At 32.5% G+C, this 24912-nt stretch overlaps 1 protein-coding gene across 1 annotated transcript in view; it reads left to right on the top strand.

The window, feature by feature from the left end:
- The window catches only part of KCNH8 (potassium voltage-gated channel subfamily H member 8), a 151448-nt gene that overhangs the window by 70585 nt on the left and 55951 nt on the right, over positions 1-24912 (top strand). The window contains exons 4-7 of the mRNA XM_015854013.3: positions 650-777; positions 2963-3203; positions 18846-19003; positions 21932-22139. Of these exons, the coding sequence (XP_015709499.2) occupies positions 650-777; positions 2963-3203; positions 18846-19003; positions 21932-22139 (735 nt within the window). The remainder of the gene's footprint in view (positions 1-649; positions 778-2962; positions 3204-18845; positions 19004-21931; positions 22140-24912) is intronic.

Raw genomic sequence — 24912 nt, 5'->3', positions numbered from 1 at the left:
CATTATTATTATTTTTTTTTAATTTAGTTCATGTTTTATATAGTTTGATCATTAAGAGATGGAAATTTTAAAAACATTCTTTAAGTATTTTCCAAACATTGTTTTTAAAATGCAAATGAATACATTGTTTTACTTGTTTGTTTTGATTTTGTTTTGATTCTGTGTTTTCTTTTGATTTAAGAACTAAATCCAACAGTTCCCCTCCCACATTCCCCCCCCCCCCCCCCCCCCCCCCCCCAAAAAGAAAAGAAAAGAAATAAAGAAACATAAGAGTAGGAACTTTGTACAGAAATTTTATATAATCAGTCTTATATCTCTGGTCAGAGGTTCTTCTGAACCAGTAATTTTATTCATGAAATCATATGTTGCAATTAATCATTTTTGAGTTGAGCAAATTGATTTAACTTTTAAAATGTAACAGTGAATTTTATTTGCCCTTCATTAGAGGGATATATGTATATTTCCATCTGCAAGATATTAAAACCACAAATATAGCAAAACCACCCATATATGGTATAGCAAAACCATATGTATGTAATCTATGCATTTCATCTTCTTTTAAGCAAATTTTAAAATGTCAGTAGCTCAGTTCTCAAAGTTTGAAGTGCATTTTCCTGATGCTTAATGGATTCTTACCTCTGTACTACAGATAAATGGAAAGGAAGAGGAAGAGCAGGCTCACATTTTGATTCAGCACGAAGACGGAGTAGAGCTGTACTTTATCATATCTCTGGACACCTACAAAGAAGAGAGAAGAACAAATTAAAAATTAATAATGTAGGTGTGATTCTTCTTTAAAAAAAAAAAAGAAAAAAACAACAACAAAAAAAAAACAATGCACTTTGCACTGTCATTTCTTTTTTAAAAAACACACTATAAAAGGTCAGTAGGTATCTGAAAAGTGTCTTAATCATAGCTTTATCATAACAAGGTGAGCAAAGCATACTTAATACTTCATTTCTGTCCACTTGAGTAGACCTCATGTATCAATAATATATTTATTTATTTTATCTCAGGAACATCCCAATATTAAGTTAATCAGAACTGTTTCTCTGAAACAGTCTTAAAATCTCAGAACAATATTTAGTTTCTTGTTTGTATTTCACTAGTATCAAAATGGCCTATTTCAAATCAGGTCCTATATTATCCACTTTGACATAAAAGTTTACAATGTAAGTAAAAAGACAAAATGTGGAGAAGAATTCTAAGTTAAGGGAACTGGGATAATGAGATACATACAGTTTCAAAGCAGATCAAAGAAAAACTGTGTCCTGAATCAATTTACTGGTGGTATCATTATCTAACTGCAAATATTTGTTAAATGTCTTTAAAAATCTTTGATAGTGTCTTTTTATCTTGAGGAAAAAGCAGACCGAGTATATGTATTGTGATCACCCTATAAAGCTGCCTTTCTGCTGCCTTTTATTTGTCACCAAAATTAAGAAACAGTGCAGATACATTAGAGATTAGAAATGAATAGAAGAAAAGTTTTGGTTAGACTGAGAACCTGAAAATACAGGTGATCTATATACCTCAAACAATATACATCAGTATACACTTCAACTGAGTGTAAGTGATAAATGTTAACAACTGTTGTAATAAAGAAATTTGCTAAAAAAATTATTAAATGTTAAAAAAAAAGTTTTAAAATTATAAATGTAAATAAGTGGAAGAATTTAAGAAGAAAAAAAAAAGAAAAAACAACTTTGGAAAATATGGCCATAGCTCTTTGGTTAAGAATGGGCTGAAACTAACAGCAGTGAGAATTCAGTCCTTCTGATTCTTAATGAAGAAGGTAAGGATGTCAGAATTTCAAGAGAATCACTCTAAACAAAAAGATAAGATAGACAAGGCAAAAGTAATTAAAGGTGTGGTAATGTGGTTGTATTTTTATATATGAGTGACATGTTCAGAAGAAATCTTACATTGCTGAATAAGTGGCATTTGATAAAGCATATGCTGCTTTACATCGGAGTAAGAGGTTCTGCTAAAACTCTGCAGAATGAAAGCAAAGTATTTATAAAATCTGTATATAGAACTGTAGTCTTTAATGGAGATCTTTGCTACTTTCACCATAAAGTCTCAGGACTCAGGATGAAATGAGGCATTATCTAGCAGGTGTGAAGTCCTATTATAATGAGTCTACATCAGTATTTTGTTTTAGATCAAGAATGTAAATTTCAAGAAAATATTTTTCACATGCCTGAATCTCTCAGTTTGCCTTGTATGTATATGAGGTTGCTAGAGTTAGAAAACACATAATCACATTTATAGAAGTGGCTGTGATGATCATCTTATACTTTAAAATATTTAGTATGACCTTTGTCATAACACCTGAAGGCTGCCACAAGTGTATAAATCATGCATGTCAAATGTGAGTTGGAAGCAAATTAAAGCAACATTGGCTTTAAGAGTTGAAATGTACAGCTAAAATGTGATATTACTTCCATAATTAGTTCTCTATTTTTGATGATAATGCTTTCTGCCATGTTTTACAGTGACTTTTCACATTTGAAAATAATACTTCTTTCATTATGAAAATGAGATATCTTTAATGTTATTTGAAGTGCAGGCCTGAGTTTGTCTCGCTTGTTCGTAAGTCTGTATTTAATAATCATTACCTACTTGATATTATCCATTCAGTTTTACTACAAATCATTGATTTCCTAGATGAATAGTATATTCAGCATTTGACACACAAGATAATACTTCTCCCAGGAAACAGGAAAAACTCAGAGATTGTATCAAAGGTGTATGTTACCCATCTGTTAGTTGTTTTGATTGTACAGCTTTAGTTCTTGTATTTGACCATCATATTTCTTTGATCTATTTTGTGGAAAATAAAATAAAATGAAATAAAACAAAATAAATAATAATAATAATAAAGCTACAATGGAAGAAATGTTGGCATGATCAAATTATTATTTTTTTGTCTCATATCATTCTTCTTTTCTCTTTTCAGAATGTTTTTGTAGATAAACCAGCATTTCCAGAATACAAAGTTTCGGATGCAAAAAAATCCAAATTCATACTACTGCATTTTAGCACTTTTAAAGCTGGCTGGGACTGGCTTATTTTACTGGCAACGTTTTATGTTGCTGTGACTGTACCTTACAATGTTTCCTTTATTGGCCATGATGAGCTGTCTACAACTCGAAGCACAACTGTCAGTGACATTGCAGTGGAAATTCTTTTTATAATTGGTAAGATATATTTGGAACTTTTGGGGGGTTCCGTTGTTTTTGTGTTTGTTTGTTGTTGTTTTTTACTTCTAAGTTTTAGTGTAATACAGGAAATATTCTTTAATGATTTTAAAGAAAATGAATTTTAGTTGTATAGTTTAAGATTTTATTTGAACTTTTGTTTAAATATTTACATACATTACATTGCCAAGTAGTCTTGCTATTTCTCAAAAAGCAGTTTGAACTTAAGTTTCAAAATATTTTTTCTTACCTTGTGGATGCCTAAGAGTTTCCTAAAACACCAGTCACAGAGTTTGCTCAGGAATTACAATGAAGTTATTTATAATATATTCATATTTATAATCATATATTTTTTCTTAATTGAGTTTTGTAAACACTTATAAAAACACAGGCTCCAAGTTGAAAATTACTAATACTGTAAGATTAAAACTCTTATTACGGTAAAGCTAATATATGGTGTTGAAATTCTATACTGACAACTGAAATAAAATTTAAGATGTTGCAGCTTGGCATCTGGTTCTTTCTCTAAGCTTTTATTTCAGTGACCTGTTTAATATTTATGTCTCCAATGAATTAAAAGGAAAACATAGTGATGCCTAATAGCAAAGAAAGTTTGACAAAGGAATTTTGTATTATCTTTTATTCATTTCTTTATGAACCTAAAAAAGAACCAATGGTGAGGGTCACATAGATATGGTTGTTTTTTTTCCCCAAAGTTATTATTGTTAATACTAAATCACTTTCTGCTGTCACACTGACAATCAGATCTTTTGAAAATATGCAGGTAAAGAAATTGTTTTAAAGAAGAAAAAAAAAGCAAAGCTGAACATGTCTTTATTGAATGTGAAAAGAATTGGGGATGATTCTAATAGGTAAAGAAAATGAATAAAATAATAAAAGCAATATAATATTTAACATTCTTTTCTACTTTACTTTTTTCTATTTTTTCCTGAAAAAAAAATAATAAAATATATGTGGCAGCAGTGTTACAATCCTCCCTATGAAACCTGAAGATTGAAAGTAAAATATTAAATATTAAGCAACAACTCCAATTGCACTTAGTTTAACAGAAGCTTTTCTTAGGAAAAATTTGAAGAGTTTAATTAATGTCTCTGTTTAATATAGCAAGTAAAACCCACAGATGCTGATGGAACAATCAGATATCAGGGTGGATATACATTTGTATTTTATCCTTTCTATATTGATTTTCTGTTATGCTTATGGTGCAGTTTTCATCTTTGTACTCACTGTTACATCTTGGCTGACTCCCAGGTTAACACAAATGATCAGTATTGAATTGTACAACAGTATTGCGGTAAGAAATCTTTGTTCTGCAACATAGATCACAGAGGATCAGTTTTTGTGCAGTTAAATAAAAAAACAAGTTTATGACTCCAGTGAGTCATAAATGACTCTATGATCCATTTTAAAGAATTCAATATGAAATGATTCCACTTGATCTACCTGGGAGTCTTTTTATGTTTATGAAAACCATAGACTCAAGACTAAGACATTTTGCTAATGGTTGTATCCATAATCACAGACAGGTGTAGATAACAAATCTGTGCTATGAATTTGTCTGTTACAATCTGAGCACATGAGAATTTAATATGGGCCTATCAAATTTATGTGCTGTAGAGTTCATTTGTAGCAACATGTATGATGTATTGCACAGTGCAACTTTTTTTTTTTAATATATCCTTTGCTTTAAACAGAATTTTAGTAAGTCAAAAGCAATGGTATGTCTTTGATCCATAAAATAGTTGGGTAGAAAAAATAAAAGAAATTTATTCTATCAATTTTACTTGATTTTTTCTGGTTAGACTGTTAGCTCCATCACCCAGGAAGTCAAACTGTGTTTATAACCAAATAAATTTAAAAATATATACGTTCAAAATGCGAGAAAATATTTGTTTGAATAGCTAATGTTATTTGTAAGCACAGGCACTGCACTATAACATAATTTTTCTCCTCCAGCTATATTAATACCTTAATTTTTTTTCCAAATTAATTGTGGAAAAGGGTTATGGAACATTCAGTAAAAGATCATACTGCATTTAAATCTCTGCATTAAATTTAAAGAAAATAGTATATTTATATGGTGGTCCCTTGTTCATTAAAATATTGAGTGAGAGTCTTTGAACCAGAGTAACCACATTAAAAGTGGTAACATTAACAGTATGCATAACTTTAAGTTTGAGGGTACCGCAGCTCTGCCAGGAACATCTTTGATAAATGATCTGTGTGCTCTGACAGAAGTTAATGAGAAGTGTTGAGTAAAAATATGACATTTGAGTTTGTCAATGAGACAGTGCCTCAGGTGGGGCCTTCAGCTGTTTTACAGTCCTGTAATCATGGCTTGAGGCATTACAGCTCTGTAATCATGGACTGAGCAACAGGAGTATATCTTCTCTGATTTCATTGAGATTTCTCAGAACATGGAATATTCTTTTTATGCATGCAACTCGTTTAAAATCTTATTTGGATTAGGAACGTCCTACTTTTTATCTGTGTTATCAAAAGAAGGAGAGCCATGACAATAAAAACGAGAGATGTTTTCTTCACATCAGTTAAAGGGATTGAAAAAGATGGAGGCTAAGGGTTTCCTTTATGCAGAAGAATTTGAATAAATATACTAGCTAAAAATATATATTTAATACTTACCCAATTTGCAATTCAGCATATGCTTAAGCATGATAAAAATGCATATGAAAGTGTTCATTTGACTTAGGGTACTTATCAGTAGGAGTATTGATCTGAGTTAAATTATTTATGATAAAAGAATATACCTCACAAGATGTTTTACTGCCTTAAAGACCTCTAAAGCATAAACAGAAGATTAATAATAATTAAAACCCATTTATGATGTCTTTGGGGAAGGTGTTGGAGAAAATAATTTAAAAAATTTAAAGTTATTACAATTTGAAGTATTTTTCACTTGATGTTTCCTGTATGTGCTAGTGTTTTGATAAATTGTGTGATGCATTGTTTGAACACTCACTTAGATCTATTTCCCTTTGGAATATATGAAAACTCTCTTTAACATTCTCTTGCAAATGTATAGTTTGATCCTTCTATGCTCTGATTAGTTTTAGAACTCTTTGATGAATTCATGCATCTTAAAATCATAAACAGGTAGAGAGAAAGCCTTTCTAACATTAGTACATTTAATCAAATGCATAAAATAATTATCTTTTTGTTTCCTTTGGTGAGTGAGATTACCAACTTTATGGTAATATTTACTTTGAAGTTTCTTTCTCTCATGTGACATAGGTGATAGGTGGGTTCTTCATTTGCAGGTAGTTATGTATGGGGCCTGAACAACAGAATTATCCATATTTCTAATAATCAGAATAGAAAAAAATATAACCTAACCATCTATTCTACCTCTCCTGCCCACCATACACACAGGTGCACTAGTCTAAAACCTTTATCTATGGCTTTTGATCTTAAGAGAAAATTAATCACAGTTACTATAATTCTCTTTGTAACTCTCCCTCTTGTTAAAAACTATCCAACAGGGTTGTTTTTTTTTTTTCTAAATTTTCAGCTTTTAACAGCAAGATATTTTGAACACATAATGCATTTGTTTTGCATGATAGTAAAAATTAAGAGTTTTGTAGTCAGACATCTATTACAAATCTAAATGGCTCAGAAGCAGTGGACCTCAAATAATTGCCAAAGTGACTTAAATAATATGAAGCCATTGTGTCTCAGATCTTTTGTGCGTATATATTTAAAAACACCTGCTGTGTTTTAACTCAAGACGTGCCTTTACACCATAGTCATTCAATCACTACCCATCTCCCCAGTGAGATTGGGGGAGAGAACAGATAAATATATATAAATATATTTATTGTATGGAATATCCATTTGGCCATTTTAAGATAGCTGTCCTAATTCTATTCCCTCCCAGCTCCTTGGTCCCTTTGCTGTAAGTGGCCTTGGTTCTGCACAGCACTGCTTTGCAGCAACTACAAACACTGGTGTGTTATCAACATTGCTTTTCTCCTAAAACCAACATAGCAACATACATACACTCTGAAGAAAAAAGTTTTGTCCCAGCTGAAACTAAGACAACATCAAAAAAACAGTTTAAATTTGTTTCACTATTTGTGATATACAAGTCATTCAAATATGCATAATGCTGTATTGAATTTATCAATTTATGAATTTATATTTATCAAAATTTCCTGGAATCAGATGAATTAATATCAAATGCTAGAGATTTTATTATATTTCTCTAAATTAGATTTTTTTTTCCTTATGTTCCTTTTTTATTATCGTATCATTTCATATCTTTGTAAGCAAAGAGAAGAATATGTAAAAATAATTTTGTACCTGGAAGACTTGACATTTAAAGAGAGGTCTTCTGCATGTTGAAATGAGATGGTAGTATTTTGAATAATATTTTAGAAAGTTCACCTTTAGGTGAACACTAAAAGAGAGGTTTTATCTCTGGGAGCTTATGTCTGAGCATCAAGTCATCTCATCTGTGAATAAAAAATGACAAAATTTGAAGCAGGATAGAATGGCACTGATGCACCTAATGTTAAGGAGGGAAGATCACAGTCTGCGGATCAGCTAGCAAAGTGAATGAACAGTACAAAATATTTTTACTGAAGGCAGTAATACATTTGTTAAAGATGCTCACTCAACGCACCAATCAAAGTTGCTAAGACAGAATTTTTTCTGGTAGCCTTTCTTACATGCCCTTTTAAGGAGAACAGCTGCTCTACTGCATGCAGTGTACCATTTCTGTAAACAAATACATCCAATACATAAAGAAAATAAACAATATGCAGATACATGAAATGAGAATGAATGTGTCCTGTAATTTTGAGTTGTATCGGCTTCACTGACTCTCGTTAAGTGGAGGAGGAATGATGCACTGACTTTGAAGAATAGTCTTCTTCATAGTAGCTTCTGTGATGCTACTTTTTGTGTTTGTGATAAAAACACAACTAATTGACCTTACATTTTGGCTGGTATCAGTCAATTGATGATCAACACTTGTTGTTGTTATTCTTTGTCCTTTCCACTCAAGTCCCCCTCCTCCCCCCTTTTTTTTTTTTTTTTTTTTTAAAGTTTATTGGACTTTTTTCTCTATTTGATCCTCTGTCTCAGGTGTAGTGAAAAAGTAATTGTGTGATGCTTAGCTGTCTACCAGGGTTAAAGCACAGCAGATCTGCTTGTGGAATGGTGAAATGCCTCAATCACATTTCTTCACTCTATGAAGTTGCTATTTCTTCTATTTCTGCTAGTTTTATTAAGAAAATTACCCATGCAGAAACTTTTTCACCACAACTGTCACAAAAATATTTTGTGTGTGTATGTTTTGTTTGTGTTTATTCTGTTTTTGTTTGTTTGTTTCTTTTTGTTTCTTTTTGTTTCTTTTTGTTATTAAGAAGAATGATCAGCACATATTTTAGAATTAATTTTTAGTTCTTTGTTTATATTTCAGGACTCCAAATTCTGTGCTTTCCTGTGAAAAAGTCAATATAGTATATTTTAATTACTCAATATGTTCATAGACTGAGTCTATTTTTAAGAGGCAGAGCATAGCTAAATTAAAAAAGTCCAGAGATTTGTAATTATTATAAAGGTCGTGATATGTGGTGCTTTTGTGAATTATCAGCTATTGTAAAAATGAGACTACAGGAGATCAGATAATCGCTGTTGAACATCCTCATGGGTAAAGAGACCGTCCTGAAAACATAAAACCACAGGGATGAAAATCAAGAAAGTGGATTAAGGAACATAACAACTCTTCTTTTATTTTTTAAGCTCTTCGTCTTTTGGTCTGCTTTATGATACTGGGATTTGAGTTTTTGGCTCTCAGTGCAATAAAGCATTGCCGATAAAACCTCAGATTTTCGTTTTGCATGCTGGTCATTCTGTGTGTCTCAGCATGGCTATAGTAGAGGGTGTACAGCAACTTGTAATTGTGCTGTTGGTCTGAACACACCATGCCAGCACATTATTCCCGTGTGTATTATGTTCATGGAAGGAGTGACTTTTCTTTTTGCAATATCCATTCAAATAACTAATGCTTTCAGATTTTAATGTTAATTGGTGATTTACCCAAGTAAAACATTTCTGTCTTCATTATCCCATTATTACCTACTGTAGGAACAAATAACAACAAGGAAGTGCAAATCAGTGTGTCAGCTACAGACAGATTTTGGAAACTAGTCCTGCTATGAACCATCATGTCAGAAAACAGATCTTGCTCTGTTAAAATCACTGAACACTTTGTCAATATGTCAGACTGTACTAGAGCAAGGCTGAGAACATAAATCAGAATGCTGCCATTGAGCAGAGGCCATGCCATTCCTCATATGCTGTTCAGTGATCAGCATATTAGTGTCCAATAATGAATAAACTTCTCTTGTAGGAAAAACTTGACTGGTTATACACCTTATTCCAAACTCAGTTGTGAGTATTGCAAAGCAGAGCCTTTGAATTATATTCTACATTAGCAGAAACTTTCAGAGGTCGGTTGTGCTACATGAATGTGATTCATGAGGCAAATTTTAAGAAATAAGGGCGTAAAAAATGCTTCAAATATTCATCTGAACAGATGTTGTCTGACTAAAGCCATGAAACCTCTGAAAAAGATTTTTTAGGGGAGGTGTAGCAAATCTCTTATATGAGTTTCTCTTTCTTTGTGATTGTCTATGCAAGCCAGAGTTGTTTCTACAGCAGTCTGGAGTGCTAACAGCCAGGAGAGAACATTACTTGTGGTTGTACTCAAAGAGGAATAAGAGGGATTTACCTGTTAGCAGTATTTTCTCATTTTATATGTACTGTTGCTTAAGGACTAATTCTAACCTTTTAAATAATTCATTTAATAGATAAGCTTCTTGTTATTTTTACCACTAGCAAAGTGGTTTTCCTCATGTTGGTATGGAACTTCCCATGTTCCATTTTGTTCTCATTACCCCTTGTATTATTACTGGGAATTGCTGAAAAGAGCCTGGACCAGTCCACTTGACACTCGCCCTTCAGATATTTATGAGCACTGATAAGATCCCCTCTCAGTCTTCTCCAGACTGAGCAGCCCCAGATCTCTCAGGCCTCAATTCATAAAGATCCTCTTAAGGAAGAAAAATTTTGATCAACTTATCCAATCTTAAGTATAATGCATTATATTTCATCCAGGTATTATTCAAATAAACTGTGCTTGAATAAAGCATGTTTTCCTGAATAACATCTGCTCTTTTCAATGACATGAGAGGAAGGAGAATTCACAAATTGCTTCATTTATGGCTTATAAATGACTCTTTATTATCACTATTTGCATTTTTATCATCAACCAGCAGAACTGACATCCTTTAGGATTGCTAGTTTAAAATATTTCTGATTCTTGCAATAAATTGGATTGTAATTTATCATTATTTTTATGACACAAAAATTATTTTATGACACAAGCAGCTTTTGCTTCTTCATTTCTAAATTATATAAGAACTGAATATAATTACTTTTTATATGAAAAAAAATAAAAAGTTATATTTAGTTTTCTTAATGGAAAAAAATATTTTTTATTTAATATCTACAATAATCTACTTTAAGACTTATTGTTTTAGAAGGTGTAACTTTCTTTAATATTTAATTCCAGTATTTTTTTTTCTTCTAAGCTTTATTTGATTTCATATGTGCCTAGATTTCTAAGCAATTGGTGTAAAATAAGCATTATTTTCTTTCCCTACATAAAGCCAGTGTTATCTTCCTCACCTTATCTTCTCAGCATCTAAAATAACATAGTTAAACTATTTGCAGTAATACATGATTGAGAGCACACGATGAGTTGAAAAAGAAAACAAACAGTTTGCCATCAGATTTACTAGGAATATTTATTTTAAAGATGATGTAGCAGAAAATTAAAACAAACAAACAAACAAACAAACAAACAAAACAGTAAGGGTTAATACACAGACAGATAAATTGTTCTTCAAGCAATATAGGACAAATATTTCTGGCAACCTTTCCTAAAAGCAACCTGGTCTGATTCTGATATCATTATTCATATGTAATTAAATAACACTGGCTTAAATAATAAGATAAATCAAAGAGCTTTGGTTTTGGGAAAGGTATAGCTAACTAAAGGCAACCAATATCACAAAATCACATAATGGAAAATCATTAAAAAATACAATAAATAAACGAAGAGCTGCCCATAATATCTAGGAGAGGGAGGTGGCATAGGAAACTGTCATCTGTGAAAATCAATGGAGTTAAGAAGCCTAAATTATCTAGATATCAAGTATGGGATTGAATTACTATAGTCTAATAAGAATTCATGCTTCATCAAATCCTTTGGTTACTGTTTATTTGTATTCTATTTGCCCTAAAGTGCAGAATTTTTCAACTTTATTTAGCTCCCAGTAGTAAAAGAGAGGTAAAAAGAATTATATTACCTAGCATTTTTAGTAATCAAAAAGAGTGCCATGAGAAGATAGTGAATCAGCTGACTAAATCCCTATTCTGCTGTAGCTTGATCATATTTTTAATACCAGTAGGCTCTGTTTAAACAAACAAACCTAAGGAGAAAAAAAAAGTTGGCAGACGAAAATTAACTGCTTCAGGTAATACAATCCTGTTCATTGTTAAAGTGGTTCAGCTGCCTTGCAAATATTGTTTTATCATTGGATTACCTCTTTTTTTAAAAATTATTATTATTATTATTATTATTATTATTATTATTATTATTATTATTATTATATAATAGGGATTAAAAACTATGATTATACAAAACATATTTTAGAACTTTGCTTCTGAAATTGGAAATAGAAAACTCTTGTAAAAAAACAACTTAAGGACTGATAGTTTGAATATTATTTCACAGTTTTCACTTTCTTATATCATCTAAGATTGCAACCTTCATTATGCATTAAGTTGAACCTCTGGCTTTTTGCACAGTCTTTCTTCTTTTCACTGAGCACTAGTATAAACTAGTATTTTCATACTAATGTCTAAGTGGACATGTGTGAATTTTGTCATGGTAGAAACATTTAAGAGAATGATTTGGAAAGACTGTGATCTCCTGCAGAACTTCAAGAAGAGTCGCAGAATGGTTCAAAAGACCATTTTAACTGCCTACTGAACCACCTCAAGTTCCCAGCAAATTTTTACCCAGCTATGAAATACACAGTCTTTTAGCGTGAACTGAGCACTGCTGAGGTTTTAGGGCATGGACTGTTATGAGTGGAGAATGAAATTCTGTGTGTAAAGAGGCTGAAGGTAGACCTTATTGCTGCTCTCTTTCAGTATCTGAAAGGAGCTTACAGTGAGAGCGGGGCAAGTCTCTTCTCACTGATGACAGGTGAGAAGGGATATGGTATCAAGCTGTGCCAAGGTAAGTTTAGGTTGGAATATTAGGAAACACTTCTTTACAGAAAGGGTAGATAAACAGGGGAATAGGCTCCCCAGGGAGGTGGTTGAGTCACCGTCCTTGGATGTGTTTAAGAGCCATTTGGATGTGGTACTCAGAGATATGATTTAGCAGAGGGTTGTTAAAGTAATATGGTTAGGCTGCTGTTGGACTTGATGATCTTTGAGGTCTTTTCCAACCTGAGTAATTCTATGATTCTATGATATCACAAACAGGAGTGTAAAATCATTAGTGTTCTCAAATAAGGAAAGGATTAAGTCTGTTTAGTTGAATCACTGTATTAACTTTAGAAATTTTGAATGAAAATTATGATATTATGAAAACATGCAGCCGCAATGATAGCAAGTTTGAAAGACAGTGCAATAATATTTGTGCATCCTTCTGAAGGTTACTCCTGAGGATGACATATGAGATTTTAATTTGAGTAAAACAGTGATAAATTAGGAATACCACCTTTACATAGATTAAAATTTTTGAAGAAAAAAAACCAAAAATCAAACAAACAAACAAAAAAAACCTGTTTTGTAGTAGCTGATTTTCTTCAGTGTTTCACTGTAATGTCATACAAGTTTTAGAGATACCACATTTCATTTTATAGGGTTTAAAATAATTATTATAATAAAATGCCCACATCTTGCCAGTAATGGAAGCAGTAGGTTCATGGCTAGTTCACTGTGAGATCCAATCAGAAGATAAATAAGTTTTGAGCTTTAAGTTTGGGGTTGATCATGCCAAAAGCAAAAAGGTTTGTGGTCAGTGGTTGTGAGGTGCAGAACTTATTTGGGGCGCAAGAGCTGAGCAGAGTGGAAGTTAAAGAGAGTAGCAGCAGGCATATGTAAGGAGGCTGAGAAGATGGGGAGGTAAGAGATTTGGCTAAAGAGCCTAAGCAAGAACAGCTTTCATTTGGGTGATTGGTCACTGATTTGCCATTAAATTTCTCTTAATGTGAAGTGATTCTGCATAATATGATGATTGAAATTGGAGCTGAAATAGCTGAGAAATATCTATTTAAATATTGAGGGAGGAACAGTGGGGTGAGTTGTTTGAAACCTGTTGACTGGCAATTCAGAGTTGTCTCTGTGGAGTGCTGCCAGGTCAGGTTCACCTTTGTACAGAGTCACTGTACATTGACTTGCTGCTTTTTGGACTGAATAAATTTGTTTCTGCTATGCTCATCAGCTCATCCACACTGCAGCAAACTTGAGCAGGATCCAAAACCTGCAGCACAGGTCAGAACTGGCCTAAAGTGTAGGTTTTTGTTTAACAAAATATGTGTATGTATGCTAAAACAAGTCAGAAATCTGTGGAATAAAAAGACAGCCTGTTTTATATACGAATTAATGGCCGTTCTTATAGACAATAGCACAGTCTAAACATTATCTTGATCTTTAATTTTCGTTGTCTATTTTTTGCTGTATAATTGTAATTAATTTTGAATTATCCAACTTAAAATAAGAGCCTGGCTTTTGCCTTATGAAGAATAGAGAGGCTTTGTCCTCCCCTCTCTCTTTACATCAAAGAATTTAATGTAGAGGTAATATTTTAAAAGTTGTAACCTAGTGAGTCAACCAATTGCACTATTATTAGATGTTACTCTTACTTTAGTATTATGTAACTTTTTAGTGGCGTTGCTCATATCAGAGACATTATTTACATTCCTTGTTATGCTTTACTGGGCATATGACATAATCCATGTATCCTGAAATATCATTTAAAATGATGTTTTCCTAAAATAAATGGAAAAAAACAGTGAGATGACTTTGCTTCAGAAATATTTTTATAAATATTATATTATATTATTATAATATTATAAATATTTTTATAAATACAGTAATAATGCTTACTAATATATAGTTTGTTTACTACTCTTTTAGCTTCAAGAAAGGAGACTAGTTCTTCTACCACTCTAAAACAAACATATCAAATGCAGCAAATGAAGCTTGCACAGGATGAAGTTGATTGTTACAGCATACATATAGATAATACATTTAACATATATCTTATAGAAAATTTCTGAACCAGTTAGTCTCCAGAGTTATTACATTCACTTCATTTATGCTCACCTTATCTCAAGGCATCAATAACAAAACTTCAGCACTTACTTTACTAAGGAAAACTGATAGTTCTGATGTGGCTTTCTGGAATCTCTGTGGTGTTCTATTATTGATACTCGAGTTGAATTTCAAACTGCGCTTTGATAGATTAATGTCATCTGCAGGTGGAATCTAGTGCGCAGTAAGCTAAAACATATAGAATATAAATGTTATATACATGTTATATAAAATTGTTACATAAACACTATATATTATTAAATTGTTATACATATTATTAAATATTCAATGGGTATTTTCAGAGTAGGCTATTGTGCAGGTTGCTGATGTTTAATTCTTGTCTCAATTTGCTCACTGTCCTTGCTGCTCAAAGTTTTAATCATGAGAAAACAAGAAAGAAGTAAAAAAAAAATGTTAATGTTGCACTTTTTAAAGAGCAATTCCCAGAAAGCTGAGGAACATATCATTCTTAAAACTAAAATCTTCTGGGCTAAATGCTCATTTCTAAATTACTGTTAAAATTTTGTTGTGCTTTTAGAAGTAGTTTGGCTTAAGAGTTCTTCCATCCCCTTCCCTCTCTTCAGCTTCCTCATTTAGACCTTTCATAGAGCAGTTAGATTGTCAATAAAGTTGCCCAAAGAAACTCTTTTCACCCAAGTACAGCTTACAATGCTGTCAAGAAATAAAAGATAGATCACACTCAGCTATTTCCCTCTGGACTTTTATTTAATGTGTTGGATGCAGAAAGAAGCACTTGCCATTTTCTATTTGATTTTATGTATCTGTAAAAGTTACGTGAAACTGCTTTCCTAAATTGCTTTGAAAAGAAGGCAGAAATGATGTACAGAAAATAATCTCTTCAGTCTTGAACAGTGAATTGCATGTGTACATTGATAAGCCTTTGGTACAGTAGATGGCTTATGGGAATTTAAAGTAAGCATTTATCTCCTTTTCTGTTAAAGCTTTAGTTTCCTTAAAGATACTAATGTGCAGTAACTAGTCAAATCCGGGTAACATTTCCATATGTTTTATTTTTTCAAATCTCTGTAATTCAAACTACTGAAAAATAATTTGACTATACTGCACCCACGTAGAGCTGAATGCACACCTTTGCTCATTTTGAACCTTATGAAATCCTTCTAATTTCACATTTTAATAGCATAAAGCTAGTTAGAAAATATTTGTATAGCTTTAAGAATGTATCTTAACATATAATAAAATTTTAGCATGTAAGAACTCATTCTGCAGAACCAAATAGTCTCGTATTCGTGTCTAAGTTATTTCGTGTTAAGACTCTGCACTACACCTTGAAAAACGTGGGTGTTTAATAGGCTAACAAAACAGCTAGAAACTGTATTCTGCAGAAATCAACGAGTTTTACAGCTATATTATGAAGACATAATTTTCATGGCAAAACATAGCATTTTTATTTCACATCATTCACATTTTCACTTATTCATGGAATCATTTTAATGTTGATGAAATACTTGGGGTCTTCCAAAAAGTTTTTTTAATACTTCCAAGTATGTATCACTCATTACATCACAATTTCAAAGTGTAAATTTATGGTAAGGTTATATTTTCAAGATCCAAACAGTAACTGATCTTCAGATAAAAATAAGTATTTTGCCACATTATAAAAGATTGCAGCATAATTTATTCCACATTAACATAACATTTATAATTCCACATTAGCCAATAATTTTTTTAAAGACATATAAGAATTTTTTATTAGTAGGCATGCAGAAAAGTGAGTATATATCTGAATCTAAAGGTACTTGTGATGTTGTGTTTTTCATCCTACACTGTATGAATAGATTTTATTTTCCAGAAATTGCCACTCTTTTTGTAGACAAAATTGTCCTTAAAAATGAATGTATATCTGTTGCTTGTGTCTGTATCTTTTTGCCAAAGTAGAAGAAAACACATTAATGTGGAAGACCGGATGAAATATAGCTGAAAAATAACTTCTGTCATCCACACTGAAAAATGTAAAAGCAATACATAAACTACTAAATTATTTTATATCTAGAACTACCAATTTTTTTGTTTGTTTGTTTACAACGTTGCAAAATACATGTCAGAAACATTCTTTCTTTAAGGATGAGAAATTAGTATTTGAATAATCTTAACAAAAAAAATGTGACTCATTTAATTTGAGCTGCATAATATTTAATTAACTCATTTTCAGTGTATATTTTCTACATACGCTTATTTTTATTTTTAAAGCTTTGTTCTTTTAAATAGTAAGGAAAAAATAACACTTTTTTTTTTCATTTTGCTGTCTGAGCAGAGTCTGTTCATGCATGCTGGTCATTATTATTGCTTTCTATGACAATTTCAGGATAAAAGCTATATCACAAACTGGGTATTCACTCTCATGTACAAAACAGGAAGAAATATTTCTGCACTCTATAAACCTCTAGAGATCCAAGAGTAGAAGAAACAATAATCCTACTACAACTTATTTCTTAGATTTGTCACAGTTTGGATTACAGTTAATAACATTTATATATTTTTTTATATATGATATATAATATCATAATATATATATATTAGTACTGTTGCTGTTGATCATATTTATCTCCGAAGAGATAAAATTTTACATATGCTTATTGTGTAGGATGTCATGTAGCTTTTTCAGGAATGTGCTGAACTGGTTCAGTTTTAACCAGCAGATGAGAAATTAGCTGTGAGAGGAAATATCTACTTCCAAAGAGAAAAATCATATCTACTGCCTATGAGATATTTTCATTCTGTCTTTATTTCTGTTTACAAGGCATGCATTTTATTCCTATACCTTCATCTTTACTGGTAGGCTAGAGACTGGGTTTGGCTTATAGGTTTTTCTATTTGGCACTTCTATTTCCACTTTTTCAGAGGCTATAGGAAACATCTGCTTGGTGCAACAAATGCTCCCCAGTCACCTGCACAGTCATTCTTGTTCATAGCGAGGAGCCAGCCCTCAGCAGCTGCTGCCACCTCTATACAAGTGAGATGTGTAGAAGAGGCAGCTGAAAACATGTCTTCTTGTGAATCATCCTGTAGACAGAAGTCAGTGCTGTCATTGCAGCCATGAACAGAGGCAGAGTGCACAAAGAATGTATTTTCCTCCTTGTAACACTTAGTAATAGGTTACAAAGATTACAAATGACACGGCTGACAAGTCTATTACATGCTGGATAAATATCTAGAAAGCTGCCCTGTGAATTCAACATTAAAGAAAGTCCACTGGTTTTCAGGATGTCAAGAACATCACCTTGAAGTTTTTATATTATTGTGAGAAAAACAATTACACTCTGAATAACTTCCTGACACTTGGGATCACATCCTTTTCTATTATTACATGGTCTTCAAGGCAAGATATTAGATTTTCCTAGGCAGCTGGCTAATTATCTTGCTGTAAAACACCAGACTTTATGGTTGGCTGAACTCTTTTCTGACATTGTAAAAGTTTTACAAGTAGTTCACACTAATATTGGTAGAAACTGGGTGCATAGCTTGAGGACAGATTATAGTCTTCATCTAGTAGGATGTGAAAATGAATGAGACTTTGTTGTCAAAAGCTGAGCTTTTCTTTAATTGTTAATATATTTTGGCAAGACTTCAGAACTATATCTCATGTAGAGAGACGCTCATCTTGCAACATTAGATAAGAACATGCAGAATGCACAAGCCATGAAGCAATTCTTATATCTTTTACAGTCATTGTCACAACCAAAAAACCATTCTTTCAAATGAATTTGGCATTTTTCTGTTGATAAAAAATTTTTATTGTTGCAAATGACATTATTTGTCATCTGTGCTGGACAGCTACCGCTAAAAGAAAGTTTCAGTTGCACATTTTAAATGAAGTAATTAAATATTTTCTTTCTAAAGAAAAAACAATAGGCACAACAAATATAACTTCATTCCTTCGTAAAGATGCAGTTGAAATGCACTATGACAATTTGGTACTTTTTGAGGAGAAATTTATTTTTTTAACTTCAGCTTCCTTTGAAATTTTATTGCATATAACAAATTTGTGAAGCAACTTATTAGCTCTCTATATACAGACCACTTAACAGAATATTGTGTGGGTTTCTGTATTACACTCAAGTCTTATGTATGCATACAGAAAGCAATAAATATTGTGGAGATTGCTATCCCCAGGAGCAAAGAATCATTCTCTGACTATGTTCCTTTTTTGTCAAGCAGATATTATTCTAAATTTCCGAACAACATATGTCAGCAAATCTGGCCAAGTTATATTTGAAGCAAGATCTATTTGTATCCATTACGTGACTACCTGGTTTATAATTGATCTAATTGCTGCGCTTCCCTTTGATCTTCTTTATGCTTTCAACGTCACTGTGGTAAGTACAAACTATAATCTTTTTTAATAGATTTTTTTTTTTTCAGAGGAGGCCATGTATGTGCTTTTTTGTTGTTGTTGTTTCTTCTTCTTATTATTATTTCTTTTCCTTTGTTTTTCAAATCTGGAAGCTAAAACTTAATGAACTAAATTATACTGGTGTCTTTTACAGGTCTGTAGTATACTTTCATATTGAATACTGAAGGAGGAAATAACGTTTATTTAATGTTGGTTAAAAATTTTCAGATACTGAGTGTTAAAATAATCATTATCATGAAATTCACAAAGTGATCATTCTTTATCATGAAAGCAAAACATTGTTATGGCCAGTAAAATGCATTTTTCAATCAACCAGGTAACTTCTTTTTCTTTGCTGCTGGTCATTTAATGCAAAAGCATGTCATGATTCATAATTTTTGTGTTCTAATACCTATTACAGTCATTATTAACTTTAGCTTTGGTTTCAATTGAGCTTTATGAGTCATTTAATAAGCAATTGCTTAAGCCACTTTGAAAATATTCTAATGAATATTCTAATATTCTTATGATCTCTGTCCATAATTTATGTTGGTTTACTTACATTAATACAAAAGTTTTTCCTCTAATAGTTTTCGTAGTTTTAGTAGAGTAAGAATCTACTAAGCAAAAGAGGAACAGAATCAGAGAGTTTAATTACAAGAATAGAAAGTTTAGTTATAAGAATAGAATCATGCAAAATTCTGAGGTGGAAAGTACCTACAAGGGTCATAGATTCCAACTCATGTTTCCACATCAGACCACCAAAAATTCAAACCATACTTCTAAAACGTTACCCAAATGCTTCCATAAACTCTGGCAGGCTTGTTGTTGAGACATTTTCAATGGGAAGCCTGTAATCCTGATTTAATTTGCATACCTATGAGTGACTAGTACTGGTATAGAGCAAGAAAATTGTTTAGGAAAGCCAGATAACCAAACAGACAAAAAGGATTAAAGACCACTGCCACTAGTACTTAAATGTATCATATTTCTTTATTTTTTCCTTGTTTCCCTTTTTTGCATAGGAGATGATGCTTCCAAGTAAACATCTCCCTTACTAGTTCATAACAATTTTATTTCTCAACACTTCTCAGTGCTACAGAATGCCATGATTGGATTTTTGTTGATTTTAGATAAAATTCTGGCTCCATCATTTTGACAGATAAAGGTTAACCTATCTAGTCTAAAAGGATTAAGCAAATGGAAAATTTACATGGCTTTATGTCTGTGGACAGAGCAAAATCTACACAGACGCAAGTGTGAGCGCTGACTCCTCATTTTGTCTGTCTAAATTTATGACACAGAAAAGAAAGCTGACTGATGGTATTTGAGGTCTTCCAATGACAGATTAGGCAAAATAGAAGCAAAGTTTTTGGCATGACTAATGAGGTAATTCATTGCAATTATGTATGATTAATTACATCTGTGTTCAAATTTATGCTCAAATTATTTTGGAACGATGCAGTCTTCAGGCATTAAAATAAATTGTCTCCACTTTAAAAAATGTATCTGATTTGCTTTTTTGTATCTAGGAGTATTTTTATATATCCAGGAATGTGCTGGGTTTTTTTACTTAATAAAAATGATTATAATTTAGTCATGGTTGGGTGCACTTACTGTTTTTAACAGTCCTTTTGATATTTCTTATATTTGGGAAACTACTTAATCTCATCTCAGATATCATTACTTGCTCGTGCTGTGACAGAATGTAGACTCATATGTGTGAAGGCCACAGCACATATATAACATCTATATGTTCATCTGTATGTTACTGCAACACCTGTGAGTGTCACCCATTAAGAAGGGCCCTTTCTGTTAAGAATACAACAGAGTCATAGTTGATTCAAAAAAGCTAATAAGGGAGATAAAATTTGAGATTGGAAAGAAAAAGATTTTGGGGAATATTTTGCTACAGAAATAGTCAGCTACTGTGGTAAGCATGATTGACATAAAATAATCGCAAAAATAAAAGACCCTGTAATTTTTGTGGGTAGTGAAGAGTGCATGCTGACTGGGAGAGAGTTACTTCTAGACTTAGTAGAACTAGAAAATTTTAGCTTCAGGTAATTCTGGATTAGTAAGAAAAAGGATATTGATCGAGATGTGCACTAGGACTCTGTTTTCAGAGAGCTCACAGGGGTTCTCGGGGAGTACTGTGGGAATAAATGTCAAATTTGATGTTATTTTTTCTTTCAGTTTGTTGGTGAGTTTATCAGTCAGGTATCTACTAAGCATTAATACTAATATCTCATTAATGAAGTAAAAAAAAACAACAACACAACTTATTATTAATGGTAATTATGCCTATATAATTTTTGAAAAATAAATTTAAAATATTTTGGATCCTCATCTGCGTATTTTTTGCTAACACTTGCAAATAGCTGAAATGTAAGCCAAGTGAATCTCATACAAAGCTTCTGAGTCTTTGCTTATCTCTCTGCTTCCTTTCTCTGCAAAACATCTGGTTTACCTTCTTTCCTCTTCCAAGTTGAATTAGTAAGATGGTTTTATCTCACACATAGTTGAGTTTTGACTATTTTGGCTATTAGCAAAAACTGAATATCATTGTGAGTTTGAAGATGTTTATTCTGTGGCTTTGTATTGAAGTTAAATGACCTTTGGTCAATCTGATAATTTTGTTTCTTTTCTAGAGTAGTGAAAGATCTGTTTTAATACAAGTTTGTTTTGTTGTTGTTTTAAGAAAACAAAAAGAAGACCTTACCTCAAAAGAAAGATCAAAAAAATCTCCCAGTATTTCAAGTTTGTATGGCTAAATCAGAAGTAGTAAATATCTATTTACACTACAAAAGTAAAAACTTGGATTTAGAAGGTAATTTCCTTTCACTGCATCAAGAGATGTGTGCAATAGATGGTAAGAGCTGACAAGTTGTTTGTCTTACTGTTCTTCTAGGTATCCCTTGTCCACCTTCTAAAGACAGTGCGATTGTTACGCCTCTTGCGTCTTCTTCAGAAGTTGGATCGTTATTCCCAGCACAGCACAATTGTTCTCACACTTCTCATGTCCATGTTTGCCTTGCTTGCTCACTGGATGGCCTGCATTTGGTATGTCATTGGGAAAAGGGAGATGGAACAGAATAACCCCCTTACCTGGGACATAGGTAAGTTTTTTCTACTATATGCACATGTATATGTGTGTACATATACATATATATGTGTGTGTAAACGTAAAAATATATGTATAATCCTGGTTTTGTTTAACCATATATAATTACTTAATGTTGGTTGCAGAGAAAATGAGGTGCTTAAGTCCTATAGTTTTGACCACCAACCAAGTAAAGGAGAAAAAGTTGCACTAAATAATGTGGAATTGGTGTCATGTCATATAAATACAATGCAATTTATGTTGCTGAGGATTTTGAAAGGATTTGAGGATTTTGAAGTTTCTAAGAAATTTTCTTTAAATTTCAAATTGAGAAGCAAATTTCTCTCAACTTAGATAAGAAAGAACAGTTCTTTCTCAATCTCTAACTACTATGTGTTTTAAAATTATGTTTCTTCGGCATAGTTTGTTTAATTGGTTTTAAGTGTGGAGAAATAATGGGAGTAGGAGATCTTTTTCCTTCCCTTTCCTTCCCTCTGCTCCCCCTCCAATGAATTAATTGCCTAAATTATATATGGTAAGAAAAATATTCTGTAAGAAAGAAAGATGATTCCATGGGCTTCAGTGATCGGCACTCTGAATTTCAGCTTAATCTGAAAAAGAGGGCTAAAATGGAAAGAAAATTCAAAACAGCAAAACTTCTACAAGTTTTTCAATGCTTGGGAAATCAAGAATCTAGATAAAAAAGGGCTGGACAAGCTGTACAAAGAGTAGACAAGAACAAGACAAACAAGTTCATCTTTTTGCAAATTAGGCAGTTTCTGAGCAGAGAGATTCCCTTGTGAGTGCTGATTATTCTTTACTATGTAGTGTAACAGATAGATCATGAAAAGCCATTAAAAACTCTCACTGGAAATACTTTTTAGCTTATTTTCAATCTTTGCTATTTTTACATAGAAGGCAAGATGTCTGACAATGCAGTGATGCTATTGGACCTCTCAAGTATGATCCAACATTTTTCCAGCTCAGATTTCCTTATGGTTTCTTTGATTTTTCCAGATTTACTTTTTAAATTTTAAACATCTCAGGTTATTTCTAAAGGTTGTTGTAGTTATTTCTGAAGGTTGTATTCAGGTGTGTTGGTACGATAAGAAAACAATAAACTGTATAGGAACCTGATGTCACGAGTTCTGGCATGCTGCTAAAGGTTTGTTGCCCACAAGTGCATCTGGTAATTTGGGTAACTTGGCTTTACTGTAGAGGTGCATATCTTTCACTGTCTTTCACAGCTGGCATATTAATAATAAACATCTCTTTTTCTCCCTTTACTTTCTGATTCCCTGTGCTTTATCTATTTTTTAAATTATTATTATTTTTATTTTTATTTATTTATTTTTTTTAACTTATGTTACCTTTCACTTAAAATCCATAAGTTTATAACAGAATCAGGAGGGGAAGCAAGACCAGTGATAAAATTAAATGGATGAAGAAGGTCTTGCTAGTTTTCTTTATGCTGTTAAATACTAAAGACAAAATTAAATAATGTACAAAATAATTTAAATGATATATGATATCTATGAGAGGAAAAGAGTGCATAAATAGTGTCTAATGATGAGTCAGAGTCAGAGTTTCAGAGTTTCTTAGCAGAAAGAATATTCATTAGAACGATGCAAACACTTCTGACCTAAGGCTCAGTAAGATGTGTTTGAGTGCAGTATCACTTATTCTTTTCACCTTTAATTTCTTTCTTTTCTCTTAAACCCATTAAATATCATCTAAAACAGATAAGTCTGAAGGAAAAAAGATAAATATGTTAAAAAACCTGAACTCTGATGAGGTGACAATGCTGTGTCAGGAAGAATAAAAGAAGAAACAAGATTCAGTAAATATACATCTCCAGTTTGCCTATACGTTACTTAAAAGTCTGTGAAATCCTTTTATTCTTCTAGTTGGTTGTTTATTTCTCCTTCCCTTTATAAACCAGGTATATGAACTACTGAACACCTCACACAGTGGAAATCTTTCAAAGAAAAGACTGCAGCTGTAGGGGAGGATGCACAAAGAAATCCCACTGTGCAGAAATTGGGCAAATGCTGATAACAGAAGAAAACAAATCTAGAAATAATAGTAATAAAATTGGAAGTCTTTCTGGTGAGAAATAGCTGGGGGAGATTGGGGGAGGGGAGAATGGGGGGGGGGGGGGAAGGGGAAGCACTAACAGTTTATGTAGGCCACAAACGATAGCCCATTTCTAAACATGTGTTGCAGTCTCAGTGTTGAGGAAGGGTTTCATCCTCAATCCCCAGGAGGTACTGCTGGTAGTACTCTCCACGTAGTTGCTCCCTGTTCACTGAGCTCTTTATCTTAGGAAAATCTCTTTATCTCACCGTGGGCTCTTGCCATTTATTGCAATAAAAAAACCTCTTGGTTTTGTTCTCTCTTGGGCAATGTCAATAACAAGCAAATGTCCCAGCTACCTCTTTAGAACAAAGCACAGCTTCTTCAGAACCATTTTGCTGAAGTCCCATTTGTGTCTTAGTGAAGAATGCTGTATCAGGGTTATCACACATCAGTCATATCTAGTGAGGTTCCCAGGCAGGAGCTGCTCCTTGACAGCCTCCCACCAATGGCTTGTTTCACCATGAGACTCAGGTGTTTTCCATGCTTGACTGCATGTAACACACCTCCCCGTTGAAAGGTCTGGGGCAATTCTTAAGCTTTAGCCTCCCACCTGGTTACAGCCTGATTTTATTTCAGTTCTTTCTAGAGGTGTCTTTGTGTATTTTTACCTGGAAAGCTGTTCTACCACTTTCATGGATAGTCTATGAAAA

The sequence above is a fragment of the Coturnix japonica genome, chromosome 2 (genome assembly GCF_054131305.1).
Source record: "Coturnix japonica strain WE chromosome 2, WE-NBRP24, whole genome shotgun sequence".
Classification (NCBI taxonomy): domain Eukaryota; kingdom Metazoa; phylum Chordata; class Aves; order Galliformes; family Phasianidae; genus Coturnix; species Coturnix japonica.
The sequence above is the reverse complement of the archived record's forward strand: the minus strand, read 5'-3'. Positions and strand labels throughout refer to the sequence as shown.